Source organism: Pseudophryne corroboree, chromosome 3 (genome assembly GCF_028390025.1).
Source record: "Pseudophryne corroboree isolate aPseCor3 chromosome 3, aPseCor3.hap2, whole genome shotgun sequence".
In the NCBI taxonomy this organism is placed as follows: Eukaryota; Metazoa; Chordata; class Amphibia; order Anura; family Myobatrachidae; genus Pseudophryne; species Pseudophryne corroboree.
In genome coordinates this window covers 684,327,438-684,347,806 of record NC_086446.1, presented here as the reverse complement: position 1 = coordinate 684,347,806, position 20,369 = coordinate 684,327,438, and the positions used below count along the sequence as shown (strand labels likewise).

The 20,369-nt window shown below is 45.4% G+C and overlaps 1 protein-coding gene across 3 annotated transcripts in view; it reads left to right on the top strand.

The window, feature by feature from the left end:
* The window catches only part of SLK (STE20 like kinase), a 167,467-nt gene extending 148,858 nt beyond the window's left edge, over nucleotides 1-18,609 (top strand). For all 3 annotated transcript variants that reach the window (XM_063961972.1, XM_063961971.1, XM_063961970.1), the window contains 4 exons: nucleotides 4,608-4,796; nucleotides 6,990-7,115; nucleotides 7,872-7,985; nucleotides 16,974-18,609. In XM_063961972.1, the coding sequence (XP_063818042.1) occupies nucleotides 4,608-4,796; nucleotides 6,990-7,115; nucleotides 7,872-7,985; nucleotides 16,974-17,120 (576 nt within the window). In that variant the 3' untranslated portion in view covers nucleotides 17,121-18,609. The remainder of the gene's footprint in view (nucleotides 1-4,607; nucleotides 4,797-6,989; nucleotides 7,116-7,871; nucleotides 7,986-16,973) is intronic.
* Nucleotides 18,610-20,369: the final 1,760 nt, after the last annotated feature.

Here is a 20,369-nt window from a genome sequence, read left to right as displayed (position 1 = left end):
CTGCGACACATTCAGGATTCCGCTAACTTCATGAGTGAGGCTATAAAGGAGATTGGCCTGATTAATTCACACTCCACGGCTGTGCCTGTGTCGGCTCGCAGGGCGCTGTGGCTGCAACAGTGGACCGCGGACGCTGATTCCAAAAGGGGCGTTGAGAATCTTCACTTTATGGTAGAAGCTTTGTTTGGTGAGGAACTAAACAAGTGGATTTCACAAGCAATGGCAGTTAATCCACCTATTTGCCGTCTGCGGCTCCTCCGGCTAGACGTGCCTACCCCGGCCCCTGCCTACAGTCCTTTTGTGTGGCCAGATTTAAAGGCAGGGCCAGGGGTGCCTCTAACGCAGCTAGAGGGAATCGAGGTAAACCATGCAGATCAGCGGCTGCTGGATCAGACTTCAGGCTCTTCCTCAACAAAGCCCTCCGCGTGACGGTTGGCCCCAGCTGCAGGGGGACTTTCAGGTGGGTGCTCGACTCCATTAGGAGCCATGGGCACTTTAAGAATTTGATAGTGTGGGCTGGCTCCTCCCTCTATGCCACTCTTACCAGACTCAGTTTAGAAAATGTGCCCGGAGGAGCCGGTCACGCTCAGGTAAGCTCCTGAAGAGTTTTCTGCATTTATTTTTCTGTTTGTTGTTTTCAGGCAGGGCTGGTTGGTACCAGACTGCCTGCCTCGTGGGACTTAGGGGGTGGGGAATGGCCCAACCTCTTTTAGGGTTAAAAGTCCCGCTCCCCGCTGACAGGAGACTGAGCTCCTGAGGGAACCATTCGCAAGTCCTACCAGGACGAGCGTACATTCCCGCAGCACGCCACCACCCCTAACAGAGCCAGAAGTAAGAAGAGTGGTGAGTAGGAAGCCGGTGTCTCGGTTAGCGGGTCGCCAGCTGAAATAGCGGCATGAGGGTAGGAGCGCAGTGCTGACAGGCAGGCTGCGGCTCCAGGCTTCAGAGACATTCCGCTGTGAGGGGCGAGCTGAGGCCACAACTAACAATACCCGCACTGACAGTACAGCTTACAGGGGTTCTAACCCACTGTAAAGCAAACCATATAAACTCAGACAGTATAAAAAAAAACGGGAAGACCGCGCGGCATTAAGGGGGCGGATCCAGCGGCTCACCAGCACCATTTTCCCTCTGCAGCTCTCACTGAACAGACTGGCAGAGAAGCGCAGCTCCTCCACAAGGACTCCAGATTACCTCAGCAGTACCAGGGGGTCATAGCAAGGGGAGGAGCAGTATAAGAGTACTGATACTCTATTAAGAGTACGTAGTCTGCGACCCAGCTAGGCTTAAGCTTTAGCAAGTAGGGCACTGTGTGGCTGGCTCCATCATACTCTCTCTCTCCCTAGAAGGGCTCTGTGTGGGTTAACTGTGCTTAACCTTTTCTCCTGTGTGTGTGTGTGTGTGTGTGTGTGTGTGTGTGTGTGTGTACTTTCACATTTCAATGTCTAAGGAGTGTGTTTCATGCATGGCAGAGTGTTTTTCTTTCCCTGGGGGATCACTACAATGTACTCAGGATAGTACACATTCTCAAGCTGTTGGATTCTCTCTAAGGGATGATCTTGAATATTTCTAATTAATTATCCCAGAATGAGAAAGAGACGCAATACTTAAGACAGTCTGCGGATGACCTGATGAATAGAGGTTCAGTTCCCACCAGCGTCTCGGACCCCTACCATTTGTCCACAAAAGCGTACACTGGCCCAGATCCTGCAGACTGACACTGATGACGACATGTCAGACGCAGAAGAGGGTGAGGTGGACTCGGGGGGAGGGGGGGGGGGATATGCACTTCTGTCACAGGGGGTACATGCTCTGATGGAAGCTATTAGAGACGTTCTGCAAATTCCTGATAAGGTGACAGAGAAGGATGAGGATGTCTTATTTTAATGTAATAAAGAAATCCTCTGCTACTTTTCCTGAATTCTCTGTTTGAAGAAACCTGGGTTAATCCTGATAATAAGTTTCACATCCCTAAGAGATTACTCACATCCTTCCCTTTTCCTCAGGATGATAGAAACAAAATGGGAGAACCCACCGATTGTTGACGCATCTATATCTAGGTTGTCACGTAAGATAAGTCTTACCTGTCCCTGGGGCAGCCTCCTTAAAGGACACGGCTGACTGCAAAATTGAGAACACATTCAAATCCCTGTATACAGCTGCTCCCTTTGTGCCTCCCACGGCTCCGTGGGATCTCAATTTGGTTCTAAATTTTCTCCAATCGGATTGTTTTGAACCTTTTCACAGGGTGGACATGAAATATTTGACTTGGAAGACTGTCATGTTGTTGGCCTTGGCCTCAGCAAGGCGTGTCTCGGAATTGGGGGCCTTATCCTGTAAGAGCCCTTATCTGGTGTTTCACGAGGATAGAGCGGAGCTCAGGACTCGTCCGCAGTTTTTGCCTAAGGTGGTATTGGCGTTTCACATCAATCAGAACGGTGGTGTCTTACACGTCGGTTACGTCTAAGTCCCTGGATGTTGTTCAGGCTTTGAAAATGTATGTCAAAAGGACGGCTCGTCACAAGAAATCTGACTCGCTTTTTGTTCTCTATGACGCTGCCAAGATAGGTTGTCTTGCTTCAAAGCAGTCTATTGCTTGTTGGATCCGCCTTATGATCCAGCAGGCTTACTCTTTGGCAGCCTTGCCGCTGCCGAGTTCAATTCTGGCCCATTCCACAAGGTCGGTGGGTTCTGCCTGGGCGGCTGCCCGTGGTGTCTCGGCTTTGCAGTTATGCCGAGCAGCTACTTGGTCTGGTTCGAACACGTTTGTTAAGTTTTACAAGTTCGATACCTTGGCTACAGAGGACCTTCAGTTTGGTCAATCAGTTTTGCAGGGGTCTCGGCACTCTCCCACCTGGTCTGGGAGCTTTGGGACTACCTTATGGTACTAAAACCATCCCAGTATCTGCTAGGACGTTAGAGAAAATAGGAACTTAATACCTACCGGTAATTCCTTTTATCCTAGTCTGTAGGGGTTACTGGGCGCCCTCCTCTGTGCTTCGTTGTTTTCCTGCAAGCTTTGTTCTTGTGTGTTTCTTGATTGGGTCTGCTGTTTACTCACAGTTTCCTTATCTGTTTCCCTCCTCTCACAGTATGTCCGTCTCCTCTGGCACAGTTTTCCTATACTGAGTCTGCAGGAGGGTCATAGAGGGGAGGAGCCAGCACACACTAAAGAATTTTAAAGTGCCAAGGCTCCAATGGACCCCATCTATAACCCATTGTAGTAAGACCATCCCAGTATCCACCTACGGACTAGGAGAAATGGAGTTACCAGTAGGTGTTAAATTCCTATTTTCTCACCAACAAGGGACCACTGGGCCTCGGTCTCTATTTCCTCCTGCAATTCACTGGCCAGGGAAGTTTCACGACCGCCATGTTCTGGGATCCAATAGTTCTCTGCTCCTGGGACGCCTCAGCTGTTGATCATTTGCTGTCGTCGTGCCATGTTACCACCTCCTACAGCAATGGGAAATCATGGCCCAGTATCAGCGGTTAAAGTGGTCTGGATGTCACTGCGGCTGCCACTTTCAATGGACGGCCTTTTCTCATTAGTTGCAGATGCACACATAGGCACTCCTCGACATCCCCATGTACACGCAATACTTTGACAGGGGGTAAAAGAGACAATGATCAGTGCACCGCTAGTGTCAAGTAACGCCAATATCTCCTGGTTGTCTAGCTGTGTTAACAAACGGAACAGGGTAGTTTCTGCCAGGGAAATGGTTTCTGCAGCCATGCTGACCACAGGTTGAGTTGCTTTCCCTGCTCTGCAATCCATCGGTTCACCCTGCATCGGTCTGTCCCAGCGCACATGACCGGGCTCACCGCAGTCAAAATACACCGTAGGAGTTGTTTTTTTGTTTTTAGCAACGGGAACCTGGGTGGATCCATGTAGGATTTGCTACAGATACCATCCAGCAATTTCGATCCCTGTTCGGGTGCCACATGTGACAGAAATCACAGACAGTGTAAAATCCAACACACTTTTATTTCCACCTCAGGCAGGATACAACTTCATATACATGATTTGTAAGTCAGGTTTGCAGGCAGTTCTCAACACAGCAGGTGACAGTCCAAATATTCGTAGTCACAAACAGTGCATGATCAAAATGGCTCCTAACGTAACCCTACACTCCCACCTATCGCCTGGGTACTAACTGCCATAAGGAGCAAAGTCTCTGTGCACTGAACACATACAAAAAGGCAGATTACAGGTGCTATTTAATTAGCCTAGCTTCTGGCTGACAACTGATTGAGGCAAAACCTGGACTGTACCCTTCAAGAGAGCAAATATAATGAAGCATGACTTGTCAAAATCACTGATCTCCTGTGATTTTTGCTGCGGTTTTAAAAGCAGCAACTTTATTACTGGTAAAATATGGCTAGATTTGCCTTAAATAAAATTGCTGTGGAAGATTTCATTCCAGTACATTTCTTGCTTAGTATCCCCTTAGCGCTTTCTCTCCGGATTGTTCACTGTTTCTCCTTCTTATTATACAACGCTTTGTCGATAAATATTATTTAGACATGATCATAAACGTTTGGCTTGGGAGAAGCACCTAGAACTTTCCCTTATTTCCATTTATGGCATGTATCACATTGTGTAGGAAATGGAACAGATGCAGAGGTACAATCAGCGACTCATTGAAGAACTGAAGAATAAACAAGCTCAGGAAAGGGCCCGGCTGCCTAAAATTCAGCGCAGTGATGCCAAGACTCGCATGGCCATGTTCAAAAAGAGTCTGCGGATTAATTCAGTTGGTTCTCCAGAGCAGGACAGGGATAAGATTAAACAGGTAAGAATATTCACTTTGCTATTGCTGTGTCATTATATTCCAAGTGGGCTAGATGGGCTAATAAGCATAAAGTAAAAGTCTATGTGATATGAGAGAATGTTTAGGAAAAAAATGTATATATAAATTTTTTTATATATATATATATATATATATATATATAAAACAAAAAGGCAGCGGCACTCAGTCGATGAATAAATCAAACGTGTAATAGATCAAAGCATTACAAACAATGGTCACGGTAAACCAACGTTTCGGGGTCCTTGAACCCCTTTATCAAGGCGTGAACGCGGAGTGTCGCAGCCTTTTTGTTTTCTATTTTGATGCACCTTTTGCTTCGGAGGGCACCCGGATTTACGAAGCACACTAGAGTGCCGGGCATTCCTGTACTGTATATATGTATATATATATATATATATATATATTAGGACTGGGCAAGTTAACGCGTTAATATCGCGTTAACGCATTAACTAATTAACGCCGACAATTATTTTAACGCTTGGCGGCCATCGGGGAAGACATGCAGCTCCTCTCCATCTCCCTGCAGTGACACTGATGTCCCGCCCACTCCCCTTCTTTCAGTGGCAGTAACGCTCATGTCACTGCCTCCACAACACGGAGCACACTGATCGGTAGCCTCGCCCTCTCTACAATCCCCGCCCATCACCATAATTTTCTCAATTAGCCTGCTCAGCAGCCACATGCAATAATGACAGCGGCCTGGGCAGCAGCAGGAACTGGTGCGGCACTGGGTGGATGGGGAGACTGTCCTTGCTCCACCTTGCAAGTATGATCCAAATCTGTCACCAGGAAGACGTGAATCTCCGCCCCCTCCTCTGTCGCTGCCAATTAGAAGGCAGCTGTGCTCCCAGGGGTAGGACAGCAATAATCACATGCTCTGTCCTGGCAGCTCCTCCATGATCCAGTCATATACACTGTATGTATATATCCTGTGCTCCCCAGCCATGCGCTACACAGCCAGTGCTTCCCAGCCATGCAGTACTCAACCTGTGCTCCCTATTCCTGCACTACACAGCCTGTGCTCCCCTATTCATGCACTACACAGCCTGTGCTCCCCTATTCATGCACTACACAGCCTGTGCTCCCCTATTCATGCACTATACAGCCTGTGCTCCTAGCCATGCACTACACAGTCTGTGCTCCCAGCCATGCACTACACAGCCTGATCCAGTTTTGCACAATAGAATACTTACATGCTGTATGTATGTGTGTATGTGTATCTCTCTCTTTTTTCTCTCTCTAGCTCTCTAAATGTGCGCAATACACTACTTTTGAATTCATTATTGAATCTTGCGCATAACAATGCGATTAATCGCGATTAATCTGAGAAAATCATGTGATTAATCGCGATTAGAAATTTTAATCGTTGCCCACCACTAATATATATATATATATATATATATATATATATATACATACATACATACATACATACATATACACACACACACACACACACGTACTCCTGGTGCGCCTAGTTGCCCCCGCGCCTCAGTACGCCGGACTGCGCCTTTTGCCATTCAGTGTTAATAGGGCGCGGATGCGACTAAGATGCACACCCATGTGCGCACGATTCTTGGCTAACGAGGCGCATCCATGATGAGCGTGGTTACATCTGTGTGTGTTCTTGATAAAGGTTGAAACACCAAAACATTAAACGACTGAACAGTCTTGTGTATTCTTATGTTGAAGACCCGTGAGTACCGCCTTGTACACTGTCTATTTTATACAGATAGCAGTATTTTTTAATGTTAGAAATTACTTTAGAGACTTGTTGCAGAGAGCGTTATATAAATGAGATGCATTTCCACTGCATTGGTCTGTTTTTCATCCCAGAAGTTACATAATTCATAATGCAGTAATGAGTGGTGTGCAAAGCTAAGGAGGTGGCATAGTCGCTGCCCCAAACCCCCCGTGCACCTCTTCAGACCCAGGCACTCTTTTAAGGTTTGCAGGATGCCTTTGCTTGGAGAGGTTTAGAGTGTGTCTATAGAAAGCTCCCAACGCTGATCTTCCTGCCTCCCCGCCCTTTTTCTGTGATGTCATGGCATTGAGTCCAAATCTTCTCTTATTGGTAAGAATAGTAGAATTCTATAGTGAAGTTACCTTTGATTATAGCCATATCTCCTAAATAATGAAAATAGTCCTAGTGCTGTTTGAATTTTTTTTTTGTAGTTTGCAGTTCAAGAAGATAAAAGACAGAAGAATGAGCGATTAGCTCAACATCAGAAACACGAGAACCAGATGCGGGATTTGCAGCTTCAGTGTGATGCCAACATCCGGGAGTTACAGCAACTACAGGTCTGTAGATTATTAAATTTAAAACTTAACATTTAGCTTTCCTCATGGGTCCCTAATGCAGTATAGGATCATAATCGCAGAAATGTATTTGATTTGGATTTTGAAAGTCTAGTCATTTTCATTCTGAATTTGCTTTCCAGTGACACATGACCGTTAAGACACAAGGGGGTAGATGTATGATCCTGCGATATGAGGGGGAAATGGTATCAGCGCATGTGCGTTGATATCGATTTCCCCCCCATGTATTTATATGGTGATGTGTGGCAAGTGACAGGGGCGCATTATTGGTGCTATTATCTGCAAATTAGCATGCCGATGTGTGGGTCAGTGTAAGAACAGTCAGTGGCGCTGACCGTTTTGCACCTGCATCTATCAATGCCATCAGCTGGAGGTGTCGGTGCCCCATTGACAGCCACAGTAGTGGCTGCTGCGGCTGCCAGCTCTGGGAAGTGCACATGAGATCTCCCGATAATAACGAGATTCCCGCATGCGCACTGGAGCCGACCTTGGGAGAGACTCAGTGCATCAGCACTAGCCTGATGCTCTGTGGAGGGTGACGGGGATCGCCGGAATGGGGAGTTTTCACTGTTCTTACATCTTGTCATTATTTCTTTCTGCTTCGCTTCGGTAAAGAGGCGAAGCAGGCAGAGTTATACTGGCATGATCCATGTGTTAATCCATGTTAATCTTCAAAAGTACTTTGTTTTGATAACTTTTCTGTCACTAAGATTGTCACTATGTAACTGTGCCTTTCAGAATGAAAAATGTCATCTTTTAATTGAGCATGAAACTCAGAAGTTGAAAGAACTGGATGAGGAACATGGACAGGAGCTGAAAGAGTGGAGAGAAAAATTAAGACCACGAAAAAAGGTATCACACATTGAGGTGCATAAACACAATGGTGCTGTGAACAAGGGGATTCCAAATCGACAAAACAGCGTTCACTTTGAATTTTATTGTTTCACTGATAACAGGTCAAGTCCTTTTTAGTTCAATATAATAAGCCGCAAATGAGTATCCGAAGGTCTGGTAATGAGGCTCCAGTGCTCTGCTGCAATAAGCTATCTATATATGTTCTTGACAAGAATCAAGTGTTCACAAAATATTGGGATCTATACACAAAGTCATATGAATGCTACACATTTACATTCGTTCCTTCATATTTGCCATTCTGTTATGTTAGTACTTTGAGCCCATACTATTTATTGGGGGAGATTCAATTGTTTGAAAAGTGGGTTGGGTGTCTGTTTTTTCCTGTCTATCAGATAGGAAAAAACAGACACCCAACTGACTTTTAAAACAATTGAATACCGTCCATTGAGTTTATACTGTATCTGTAATGGTGCTTTGGCCATCTAGGCAGAGTATAGCTATGATCTCTCAGGCTTACATGATCATTATGAGGGCAGTGCAACATATTTAAGTGCAGAGTCGCTGGGACAAGGCAGACACTGGCCGCTTCCCTGTCACATAAGGGCCGAGCAGAAATATCCCATAGCTTATCTGTTACCTTAAAGCCACGAATATCCACCCTTCACCTGCCGGAAGGAAGTTACTCTACCTCTTGCACCCTATTTACACATACGACTCTGAATAAAGCCCACACATACAGGTGAAACTCAGAAAATTAGAATATCGTGCAAAAATTCATTTATTTCAGTAATTCAACTTAAAAGGTGAAACTAATATATTATATAGACTCATTACATGCAAAGTGAGATATTTCAAGTCTTTATTTGTTATAATTTTGGTGATTGTGGCTTACTGCTTAAGAAAACCCCAAATCCCAAATCTCAGATAATTTGAATATGGTGAAAAGGTTCAATATTGTAGGCTCAAAGTGTCACACCCTAATCCGCTATTTAATCCAAACCACCTGCAAAGGGTCCCTGAGCCTTTAAATGGTCTCTGTCTGGTTAAGTACAATTCACAATCATGGGGAAGACTGCTGACCTGACAGTTGTGCAGAAAACCATCATTGACACCCTCCACAAGGAGTGAAAGCCTCAGAAGGAAATTGCAAAAGAAGTTGGATGTTCTCAAAGTGCTGTATCAAAGCACGTTAATAGAAAGTTAAGTGGAATGGAAAAGTGTGGGGAAAAAAAGGTGCACAAGCAGCAGGGATGACCACAGCCTGGAGAGGATTGTCGGAAAAAGGCCATTCAAAAGTGTGGGGAAACTTCACAAGGAGTGGACTGAGGCTGGAGTTAGTGCATCACGAGCCACCACACACGGGGGGTAATTCACGTAGCAGCAAATTTGTTAGCAGTTGGGCAAAACCATGTGCACTGCAGGTGTGGCAGATATAACATATGCTGAGAGAGTTACAGTAGATTTGGGTGAGTTATTTTGTTTCTCTGCAGAGTAAATACTGCCTGCTTTATTTTTACACTGCAAATTGGATTTCAGTTTGAACACACCACACCCAAATCTAACTCCCTCTGCACATGTTACATCTGGGGAGCCATGTCATTTGCTGGTGTTGGTCCACTGTGCTTTATTAAGTCCATAGTCAATGCAGCCGTCTACCAGGACATTTTAGAGCACTTCATGCTTCCTTCAGCAGTCAAGCTTTATGGAGATGTTGACTTCATTTTCCAGCAGGACTTGGCACTTGCCCACATTGCCAAAACAACCAAACCCTGGTTCAATGACGTGGGATTACTGTGCTCGATTGGCCAGCAAAGTTGCCTAACCTGAAGCCCATAGAGAATCTATGGGGCATTGCCAAGATAAATGATAGAATCCATGCCACGCCGCATTGAGGCAGTAATTCATGCAAAAGGGGCCCAAACCAAGTACTGAGTACATATGCATGATTATACTTTTCAGAAGGCCGACATTTCTGTATTTAAAATCCTTTTTTTTTTTTTTTTTTTTTTTTTTATGTAATATTCTAATTTTCTTATACGTCCTAGAGGATGCTGGGGACGACATCAAGACCATGGGGTATAGACAGGATCCACAGGAGACATGGGCACTCTAAAGACTTTTCATTGGGTGTGAACTGGCTCCTCCCTCTATGCCCCTCCTCCAGACCTCAGTTTTAGAAATGTGCCCAGGTCGACTGGATGCACTCTGAGGAGTTTCTCTGAAAAGACTTATGTTAGGTTTTTTATTTTCAGGGAGATCTGCTGGCATCAGACTCCCTGCTTCGTGGGACTGAGGGGGCAGAAGCAGAACCAACTTCCTAAAGAGTTTCATGGCTCTGCTTCTGGCTGACAGGACACCATTAGCTCCTGAAGGGTACTGAACGCTAGCCGTGTCTAGATGCTCACTCCCACAGCACGCCATCACCCCCCCTCACAGAGCCAGAAGTCAGAAGACAGGTGAGTATGAGAAGAATGATCTTCAATCAAGTAAGTGACGGCTGAGGTGCGGCGCGGCTGGCGGGAGCGCAGCGCGCCATTGCTGCCCACACACACAGGCATTGCAGTGTGCGGGGCGCCCTGGGCAGCAAGAAAAATACCTCAAACTGGCTAAAAGGGGGCATAAGATGCTGCTGGCACAGCCCTACCCCCGCCAGTATAAATATTATGTAGTATACTGAGTGTAAGGACGCGCCATTGTGGGTGCGGAGCTTCTTCCTCAGGCAGCCAGCACACTACTCAGCGCCATTTTCTCTCTCTCCTCAGGCTGCAGAGAACACGCTGGTCCTCTCCTCCACTTCTGACAAGTACAGGGTGCTATTAAGGGGGGGCACAAAGCGATTGTGGTGCATTTGATAGTGTATATTACTATTTAAAAAGCTCTGTTAGGCTGTGGACATACTGTGTTCACAGGCAATACTGGCGCTGGGTTTGTGAACTGGCTGCTCCTAAACTGTGTCCCTCTGACAGATTTTACTGTTGGTCTGTCCCCAAAATAAGTCCCAGTGTGTCTGTGAGTGTGGTGTACACGTGTGAGGCATGTCTGAGGCAGGGAGTTCCTCCCCGGAGGAAGCCATTTTAGGGACACAGAGTTGTAATGTGGTGGCGCTACCGGCACACCAAGAGCCTGCATGGGTGAAAGAGCTACGTGACAGTATGCATCTGATTAACCGTAGATTGGATAAGTCTGAATCTAAGGCTGGAGAAAATCTGGAAGATGTGATTTTTCAGGATGCTGTTATTCCTTATGCGGGCGGCCCCTCTGGGTCACATAAGAGACCATTTGCAAATGTTGTAAACACTGATGCCGACACGGATTCTGATTCTTGTGTCGACGATAGTGAATCCAGAGAGATAGATCATAAATTGGCAAAAAGTATACAATATATAATTGTGGCTATAAGGGACATGTTGGAGGTTACAGAAAGCACTCCTGTACCTCAGGAGAAGGCTTATTTATGTAAGGAAAAGAAATCCAAATTCACGTTCCCTCCTTCACACGAACTAAATGCTCTGTTTGAAGGGATGTGGGTGAATCCTGATAAAAGATTTCGTATTCCCAAAAGGATTCACATAGCTTATCCTTTCCCGGCTGAAGACAGGAAAAAATGGGAGTCACCCCCTGTGTTAGACAGTGCACTTTCCAGGTTGACAAAGAAGGTAATTCTCCCTGCTCCTGGCACAGCTTCTCTTAAAGAGCCGGCAGACCGCAAAATGGAAACAACATTGAAATCCATTTATGTTACCAATGGTACACTGCTCAGGCCCACTATTGCCTGCGCTTGGGTGAGTCGCGCTATTGAAAAATGGTCAGAAAGCGTGTCATCAGAAATTGACACGATTGATAAAGATGAGATACTCCTTAAGTTAGGGAATATCAAGGACGCTGCCGCCTACATGCTGGAAGCAATGAAGGATATTGGACTCTTGAGTTCACAAGCCGCTACCATGGCAGTATCGGCTAGGCGGGCGTTATGGATTCGCCAGTGGAACGTGGATGCAGATTCCAAAAGAAACATGGAGGCTCTCCTATAGAAAGGTGAGGCCTTATTTGGCGATGGCCTGGATGCGTTAGTCCCGGCAGCTACCGCAGGTAAGTCGACGAGAGGTTCCCCCTTCTTTGCAGGTAGGGGAAGGGGAAAGAAGCCCACACCGGCTCCAGGTTCCCAAGAGCAGAAGTCTACCCCTAATTCTGCCAAATCCCCAGCATGACGCTGGAGCTCCCTTGCGGGAGGCCGCTCGGGTGGGGGCACGTCTCAAACTCTTCAGCCAGGATTGGATTCTGTCTGGCCTGGATCCCTGGGTGTTGCAAATAGTATCCCAGGGATACAAACTGGAGTTTCAAGACGTTCCCCCATGCCAATTTTTCAAATCGACCTTGCCAGTTTCTCCCCCAGAGAGAGAAGCAGTAACAGCGGCAATCCAAAAATTATGTCAAGACCAGGTAATAATAGTCCTGGTACCGTTGTCACAACAAGGGCAGGGTTTTTATTCAAGCCTCTTTGTTGTTCCGAAGCCGGACGGCTCGGTCAGACCGATCCTAAATCTAAAAGATCTGAATTGCTTCCTGAAAAGGTTCAAGGTCAAGATGGAATCACTTCGGGCGGTGATTGCCAGTCTGGAGGAGGGGGACTACTTGGTGTCGGTGGACATAAAGGATGCTTACCTGCATGTTCCCATTTATCCTCCTCACCAGGCTTATCTGAGATTCGCGGTTCAGGATTGCCATTACCAATTCCAAACGTTACCTTTCGGTCTCCACGGCGCCGAGGGTATTCACCAAGGTGATGGCGGAGATGATGGTCCTCCTTCGTCAGAAAGGAGTCAATATAATCCCGTATCTGGACGACCTCCTGATAAAGGCGAGATCCAGGGAGCAGTTATTACAAAACATATCCCTCTCCCTGTCAATACTCCAACAACACGGGTGGATCATAAATTACCCAAAGTCATAGTTGGAACCGACGACAAGGTTGTCTTTCAGAGAGTATTTCTTCCGCTGAAAAAGGCTCTGGAAATCCAGAAAATGGTAAAACAAATATTGAAACCAGCAAGTGTGTCGATCCATCAGTGCATTCGGTTGTTGGGGAAGATGGTGGCAGCCTACGAGGCCATGCAGTTTGGCAGGTTACATGCCAGAGTATTCCAGTGGGACCTGTTGGACAAGTGGTCGGGGTCACACCTACACATGCACAGAAAGATAATCCTGTCGTCAAGAACCAGGATTTCGCTCCTGTGGTGGTTGCACAGCTCTCACCTGCTAGAGGGACGCAGGTTCGGGATTCAGGACTGGGCCCTGGTAACCACGGATGCAAGTCTCCGAGGCTGGGGAGCAGTCTCTCAGGGAGAAAACTTCCAGGGACGTTGGTCACATCAGGAAGCCTGCCTTCACATAAACGTACTGGAGCTAAGAGCCATTTACAACGGCCTTCAACAAGCGGTACATCTTCAAGACCGTCCCGTGCAAATCCAGGCGGACAATGTAACAGCAGTCGCATACATAAACAGGCAGGGCAGAACGAAAAGCAGAGCGGCAATGGCAGAGGCGACAAAAATCCTCCGCTGGGCAGAAAAACATCTACAAGCTCTGTCGGCAATATTCATTCCGGGAGTAGACAACTGGGAAGCAGACTACCTCAGCAGACACGATCTCCATCCAGGAGTGTGGGGCCTCCACCAAGTAGTCTTCGCAGAGGTGACAAGTCTTTGGGGAGTTCCTCAAATAGACATGATGGCGTCCCGTCTCAACAAGAAGCTTCACAGATACTGTTCCAGGTCAAGAGACCCTCAAGCAGTAGCAGTGGATTTTCCGTCAGTGTATGTCTTCCCTCCACTTCCGCTGATCCCAAAAGTACTCAAGATCATAAGAAAAACAAGGGTTCGAGCGATCTTCATTGCCCCAGAGTGGCCAAGAAGGGCTTGGTACACAGATCTTCAGCAGTTGCTCATAGAAGATCCTCTGCCTCTTCCTCCTCGGGAGGACCTGCTGCAGCAGGGGCCGTGCGTGTACCATGACTTACCGCGGCTACGTTTGACGGCATGGCTGTTGAGCGCCGTATCCTAGCTAGGAAGGGTTTTCCTAAGGAGGTCATCCCCACCCTTATTCAGGCCAGAAAGGGAGTAACGTCGAAACATTACCACCGTATTTGGAGAAAATATGTGTCTTGGTGTGAATCCAAGAAAGTTTCTACGGAAGAGTTTCACTTAGGACGTTTTCTCCATTTTTTGCAGGATGGTGTGGAGGCGGGCCTCCGATTGGGATCAATCAAGGTCCAGATTTCGGCCTTGTCAGTGTTCTTTCAAAAACAATTGGCCTCTCTTGTGAAAGGGGTTCTGCACATCCAGCCTCCATTCGTGCCTCCAGTGGCACCATGGGACCTTAACGTGGTATTGCAGTTCCTTCAGTCGGATTGGTTTGAGCCTCTACAAGAGATAGAGTTGAAGTTTCTCACTTGGAAAGTGGTGATGCTTTTGGCATTGGCATCCGCAAGGCGGGTGTCTGAATTGGGGGCCTTGTCTTACAAGAGCCCTTACCTGATTTTCCATGAAGATAAGGCAGAGTTGCGAACTCGCCAACATTTTCTTCCAAAGGTGGATTCTTCTTTCCACATAAACCAACCTATTGTAGTGCCAGTAGTTACTGACTCATTCACTGATTCAAAGTCTCTAGATGTGGTTAAAGCTTTGAAAATCCATGTTGCTAGAACGGCTCGTATACGGAAAACGGAGGCTCCGTTTGTCCTGTATAATCACAACAAGATTGGCTGTCCTGCTTCTAAGCAGACTATTGCACGTTGGATTAGAAATGTGATTCAGCAAGCTCATACTACGGCTGGATTGCCGTTGCCGACGTCGGTAAAGGCCCACTCCACAAGGAAGGTGGGCTCATCCTGGGCGGCTGCCCGGGGGGGTCTCGGCATTACAACTTTGCCGAGCAGCTACTTGGTCAGGGTCGAACACATTTGCTAAGTTCTACAAGTTTGACACCTTGGCCGATGAGGACCTAAAGTTTGGTAAATCGGTGCTGCAGGGTCATCCGCACTCTCCCGCCCGTACTGGAGCTTTGGTATAGACCCCATGGTCTTGATGTCGTCCCCAGCATTCTCTAGGACGTATAAGAAAATAGGATTTTGATAACATACCGGTAAATCCTTTTCTCCTAGTCCGTAGAGGATGCTGGGCGCCCGTCCCGGTGCGTACTCTACCTGCAGTTTAGTTATTAGAGTTACACAAGTTGTGTTATCTTGGTTTCAGCATGTTGCTGCAATTGGTTCATGCCTGTTGGCGTGTGTTATGTTGAATGCCATGTGTGCGGCATGGTTGAGGGTGTGAGTTGGTAGATATCTCACCACTAGTTAAGTAATTCCTTTCCTCGAAATGTCAGTCTCCCTGGGCACAGTTCCTACAACTGAGGTCTGGAGGAGGGGCATAGAGGGAGGAGCCAGTTCACACCCAATGAAAAGTTTTTAGAGTGCCCATGTCTCCTGCGGATCCCGTCTATACCCCATGGTCTTGATGTCGTCCCCAGCATTCTCTACGGACTAGGAGAAAAGGATTTACCGTTAGGTAATCAAAATCCTATTTTCTGAAAGTTTGGATTTGGGGTTTTCTTAAGATATAAGCCACAATCATCAAAATTATAACAAATAAAGGCTTGAAATATCTCACTTTGCATTTAATGAGTCTATGGAGTATATTCAATTGAAATCGGATCCATTCCGACATTCATTTGTCGGAATGGATCCGACCTGGGCTAGTCAAATGACATCTCAATTCGACTTTTAAAAAGGTCGAATTGAGATGCTGGGGGGGGGGAGCCGCGGGCAGACGAGTTCTCGCTTGCTGGAGCCGGGTGGACGCTGCTGTGAGCTATGACATCCTCCAGCGCTGCTCACCCGGTCCCCGCCTCGGCTCTGGCCGTCCCCGCTCGGCTCTCCAGTCTCCGGCGCTGCTCTCCCCATCTCACTTCGACTTTTTTTAAAGTCGAAGTGAGATGGTTTTCGACACAAGCACGTGGAATGGCAGCTTTTCGACAAGTAGAATTCCTCGACTTGACGAAAAATTTGGGGTTTGATTGAATAGGTCAAATCACGATTCGACGGCAGCTTTCGACTTCAATTGAATATACCCCTATATAATATATTAGTTTCACCTTTTAAGTTGAATGACTGAAATAAATTTACTTTTGCGCAATATTCTAATTTTCTGAGTTTCACCTGTATGGTATGACTGTACTCAGGAACCCTAGACAATTTAGATCTGTTGCGTAGTTTTCGGGACTGCTATCTATCTATATATATATATATATATATATATATATATATATATATATATTCCGGACTGACGGGGTCCCGGCGGTCGGAATCCCTTCAGCAGGGGAAATAGCGACGCTGGAATCCCGACAGCAGTGCAAATGCCAGTGGTTGGAATCCTGACCGAAGCCTGGTATTTCGACATGGTGGTCCACGCCACCGCCCTGGGGAATAGTATAGTGTGGTGAGTAAAGGTCGCCACTGGTCCCGAAGTGTGGCGAGCGCAGCGAGCCCGCAAGGGAACTTGCTGCCTCGCTGTCAGATTACAGACGGTCGGTCTCCAGAACGCCGGGATCCCGACCATCAGTATTTCATACCGGACCCCTATATAGTAATCACAAATGGCGTGTTCTAAGACAGACTCCTTCCCCTCGCTGCCAACTGCCCTCACTGCTTCGATGGATAGTGCCAGCAGAGGAGAACCCTGCGCTTGCACATTAAAGTATTACAGGGGGCGGGCTGCGGTGACCCCAGCATATGCCGGATCATTCTACTAGTAAAAGTCCCATTAAAACTGACCCATCCCAAGCAATTGCATGTAACCTAGTATAGATGGGGTGGAAATCTTCTGGTTATGACATTTGTCTTTATCATTGTGTCATGCAGAAGTGTACGTGTGCTAAGCTTCGCCTTGTTTTAAAGGCATGATGATGAGAGTCCTTTCTCTTTATTTTCAGGCACTTGAAGAGGATTTTGCGCGGAAACTACAAGAGCAGGAAATATTTTTTAAAATGAGCGGAGAGTCCGAATGCCTTAACCCTACAACACAAAGCCGAATTTCTAAGTTTTATCCTATCCCAAGCTTCCATTCAACTGGCTCTTAACCAACTCCGTTTTTAGAGATTTGTTTTATATATGCTTTTATCTCAGCCATGTCACTTTTTGAATCTTTTTAGAAAAGCATGAGGAGTTTTTCTTTATTTTTTCGTAAGGACCTGTTTTTAGGCTGAATTTGTTTTGTTAATGATATATAAATGCTTACCTTGGTTTAAATCAAAACAGTCATTTGTACAGGTAGGGCACATAGCCCCTGAAAGCCGCTATGCAGTTGCTTGTGTTGATTAAAATACAAAAAAACAAAAATTTTCCCATATTTTGTATCATATTTAATAATCAAAAAGTATGTTTTTATTAGTGTGACGGTTATCATCGAGGATTTAGCTGTCTAATTCAATCCTAATATTTGATTTACCAACTTTAGCATCGATTGTTTGGCTTTCTTATCACGGATTTTTCCCAATAATTTTTATTGTCTTATACTGGGTTTTTTTTTATATTTAATTTCAGACCATAGAACTGTATGCCCATTATTGCTGGATAAAGCTGATATGTTAGTCTGCAAGGTGCAGTGATAGAAGCACAATGCAGACACGATGGGTAGATCCTAGATGCTGTGTGCTGTTTAGAATATACTGTATTAGGACATCCAAGATGATCAAGAAAGAGTAACATGCAAGACTTAAAGTATTGGGCATATTAAAAAATACCCTTCATTGTGCAGTCTTAGTAACCAGTTTGCTGTCATTTCCTAACCTTTAGTAGACAAATGAGCTGGGATTTGGTTGGTTGCTGCATTTGGCACATCACCTTGTGGGCCTAATTCAGAGATATATGTAAACCCAATGGTTTACGTACATCTCTGATATTTGTTGAAATGTACATGTGAGGACCTGAGGTGTCGCACGTCAGGGGAGTGACTGTCTGCAGCCATTTAGGGCAGGAAGCTGGACCGTTTTGCAAAATGGGAAAGGTCAGTCCTGTTTTGTAGGTGTGCCAGGGTCTGAATCTTTTGTTGCATGTTCACTGGCCCCGACGGCTTGAAAACGCTGGCCAGCATGAGAAACCTAAGGGTTACTCAGATGACCGATGCTTGCGCAGATGTTCCGATGCTGCATCTTCGGTCCCAGCAGATGACCACAGAAGCATGCAGGAGGCAACTATTTACACAAAACACATTTCTGCAGCATTAGCGTACAAGAAGGCGGGTGCTGCAGCAATCTCTGAATCAGGCCCTATGCTAATAAAGCAATCCCTATGCTTTTGTACTGGCATCTGTATAAAAGAACGCACGCACAAGATCAATGCTTTAAGTTGAAATTCCGTAGCCTTTTTATTTTTTTTCTGTGTAGAATCATTATTTGGATAAATCTATTGGGTGACGGTTAAGGGGAGAGGCATTTTGTACACAGCTTCCAAAGGGAGCATTTCATGCGATCGAGGTTGCTTCTGTGAGAGCAATTATAAAAATAGCAACGTATTTATAAGGTAAAAGTATAATTCTCGTGTACACTCCTTATTACATACACTTTATTTCCAGCATGAGCTGCACAGGGAGCTAATCTTAATCACAGGGTGCCAGAAATCGGTTTCACATTAACGGTGGTTGTAATGCTTTTGTTGTTTGGATGCAACAATGCAGTGGGAAATAATGGCCTGCTGTCCATTTACAGAGCTCTCTCTGAATTTTTTTTGCACTAATATATTGGCACACACCATAGAGTAACACTCTTTGTCCAGTTTTGTCTTTTTTTCCCCAATGAATATACAGTATAGTTTACCTATTGCCTGCACACAGTGAAGGCAGCCATTCTGTTGACCGTTCCAATACTAATGAAAATGCAGCCTATTTTAGTGACCTCACTGAGACACCAGGCACATAGTGCCTCAGTAATCTTTTGGGCACTTAATGATTTGATAGGCTGAATATTGATGCAGCAATATGAAAAACATTTATTACTCTTGTTCAAAAATGATATTTAACAGATGCTGGAGTTTTGAAATAAGCAGAGGTTTGAATACGTATATATAGTTTGTTTCACATATCTGTCTGCCGTTATAACCTTTATTTTAAATACATAATATATGGCATCTGTGTATTTTACCTGCTGTGACTGATTTTATAGAGTAGAAAAAATCATATAGTAAGACTTAAGTTTAAGCTTGTATTATTTAAAGGGCTAGGTGTAATTTTTGTTTTTTGTCAGTATTATCATCTTTTTTTCCATTGTCTATGAGAAATGTATGCATATCTGCCATTTTTAGCTGCATATTACTCTGTGGGCACTGCCATTGTATCTATGAACATACTTAACCTTTATTTCATATGAGGAGCTGATCCGGATCCTTTTCCGGTATATCCAGGTACTTTCGTTATATTGATGAGTTTGCGTGGATCTACACAGCTCCTTGTATTGGACATAGCACTTCTGCTGGATTTGTGTCCATTCATTCTGTTGATGCATTCACCAGTCTTGTATTAGTTAAAGGCTGAGCGATAGATTCTCAGATGTTTTATCATAAATATATATCTTTATTTTTCACAAGGTTGTGTTGGTCTTGCCTGTCAAGCTAAAATACTGTTTGTTTTTTGTTTTTATAGGGTTTATTCCCACTCTCTCACTTCTTTTGTTTTTTATAAATAGTCATTAAACCATATCGGTATAAGACTGCATTGAGAATTTAATTTCCGTTGATGTTTGCGGGAGGCATAAGTAGGAGCTTCCATCTTGTGCACCATGCTAAATATAATATCTATTGACTAGTGGAGCGACGCCCTATGTTGTCAGATTCTCAAGAAACTTGAATGGTGCTTGGTTCCCTCAAGAAATGTTTGTTGACCATGAAATATGTAATTTAGGTTATGGTGATGCAGCCATTATGGAGGCATGTTCCAGCATGCCTTGCTAGGCAGGGCACCTGCATGCGTACACTTGTTGTATCACAACCAATGAAAATTTGCAGATGATGACCTTTTACACCCTTGTTTTATTGAACATTTAGACCTTATTTTTCTCTATCGTCCTAAGTGGATGCTGGGGTTCCTGAAAGGACCATGGGGAATAGCGGCTCCGCAGGAGACAGGGCACAAAAGTAAAGCTTTTACAGGTCAGGTGGTGTGTACTGGCTCCTCCCCCTATGACCCTCCTCCAGACTCCAGTTAGATTTTTGTGCCCGGCCGAGAAGGGTGCAATTCTAGGTGGCTCTCATAAAGAGCTGCTTAGAGAGTTTAGCTTAGGTTTTTTATTTTACAGTGTTTCCTGCTGGCAACAGGATCACTGCAACGAGGGACAGAG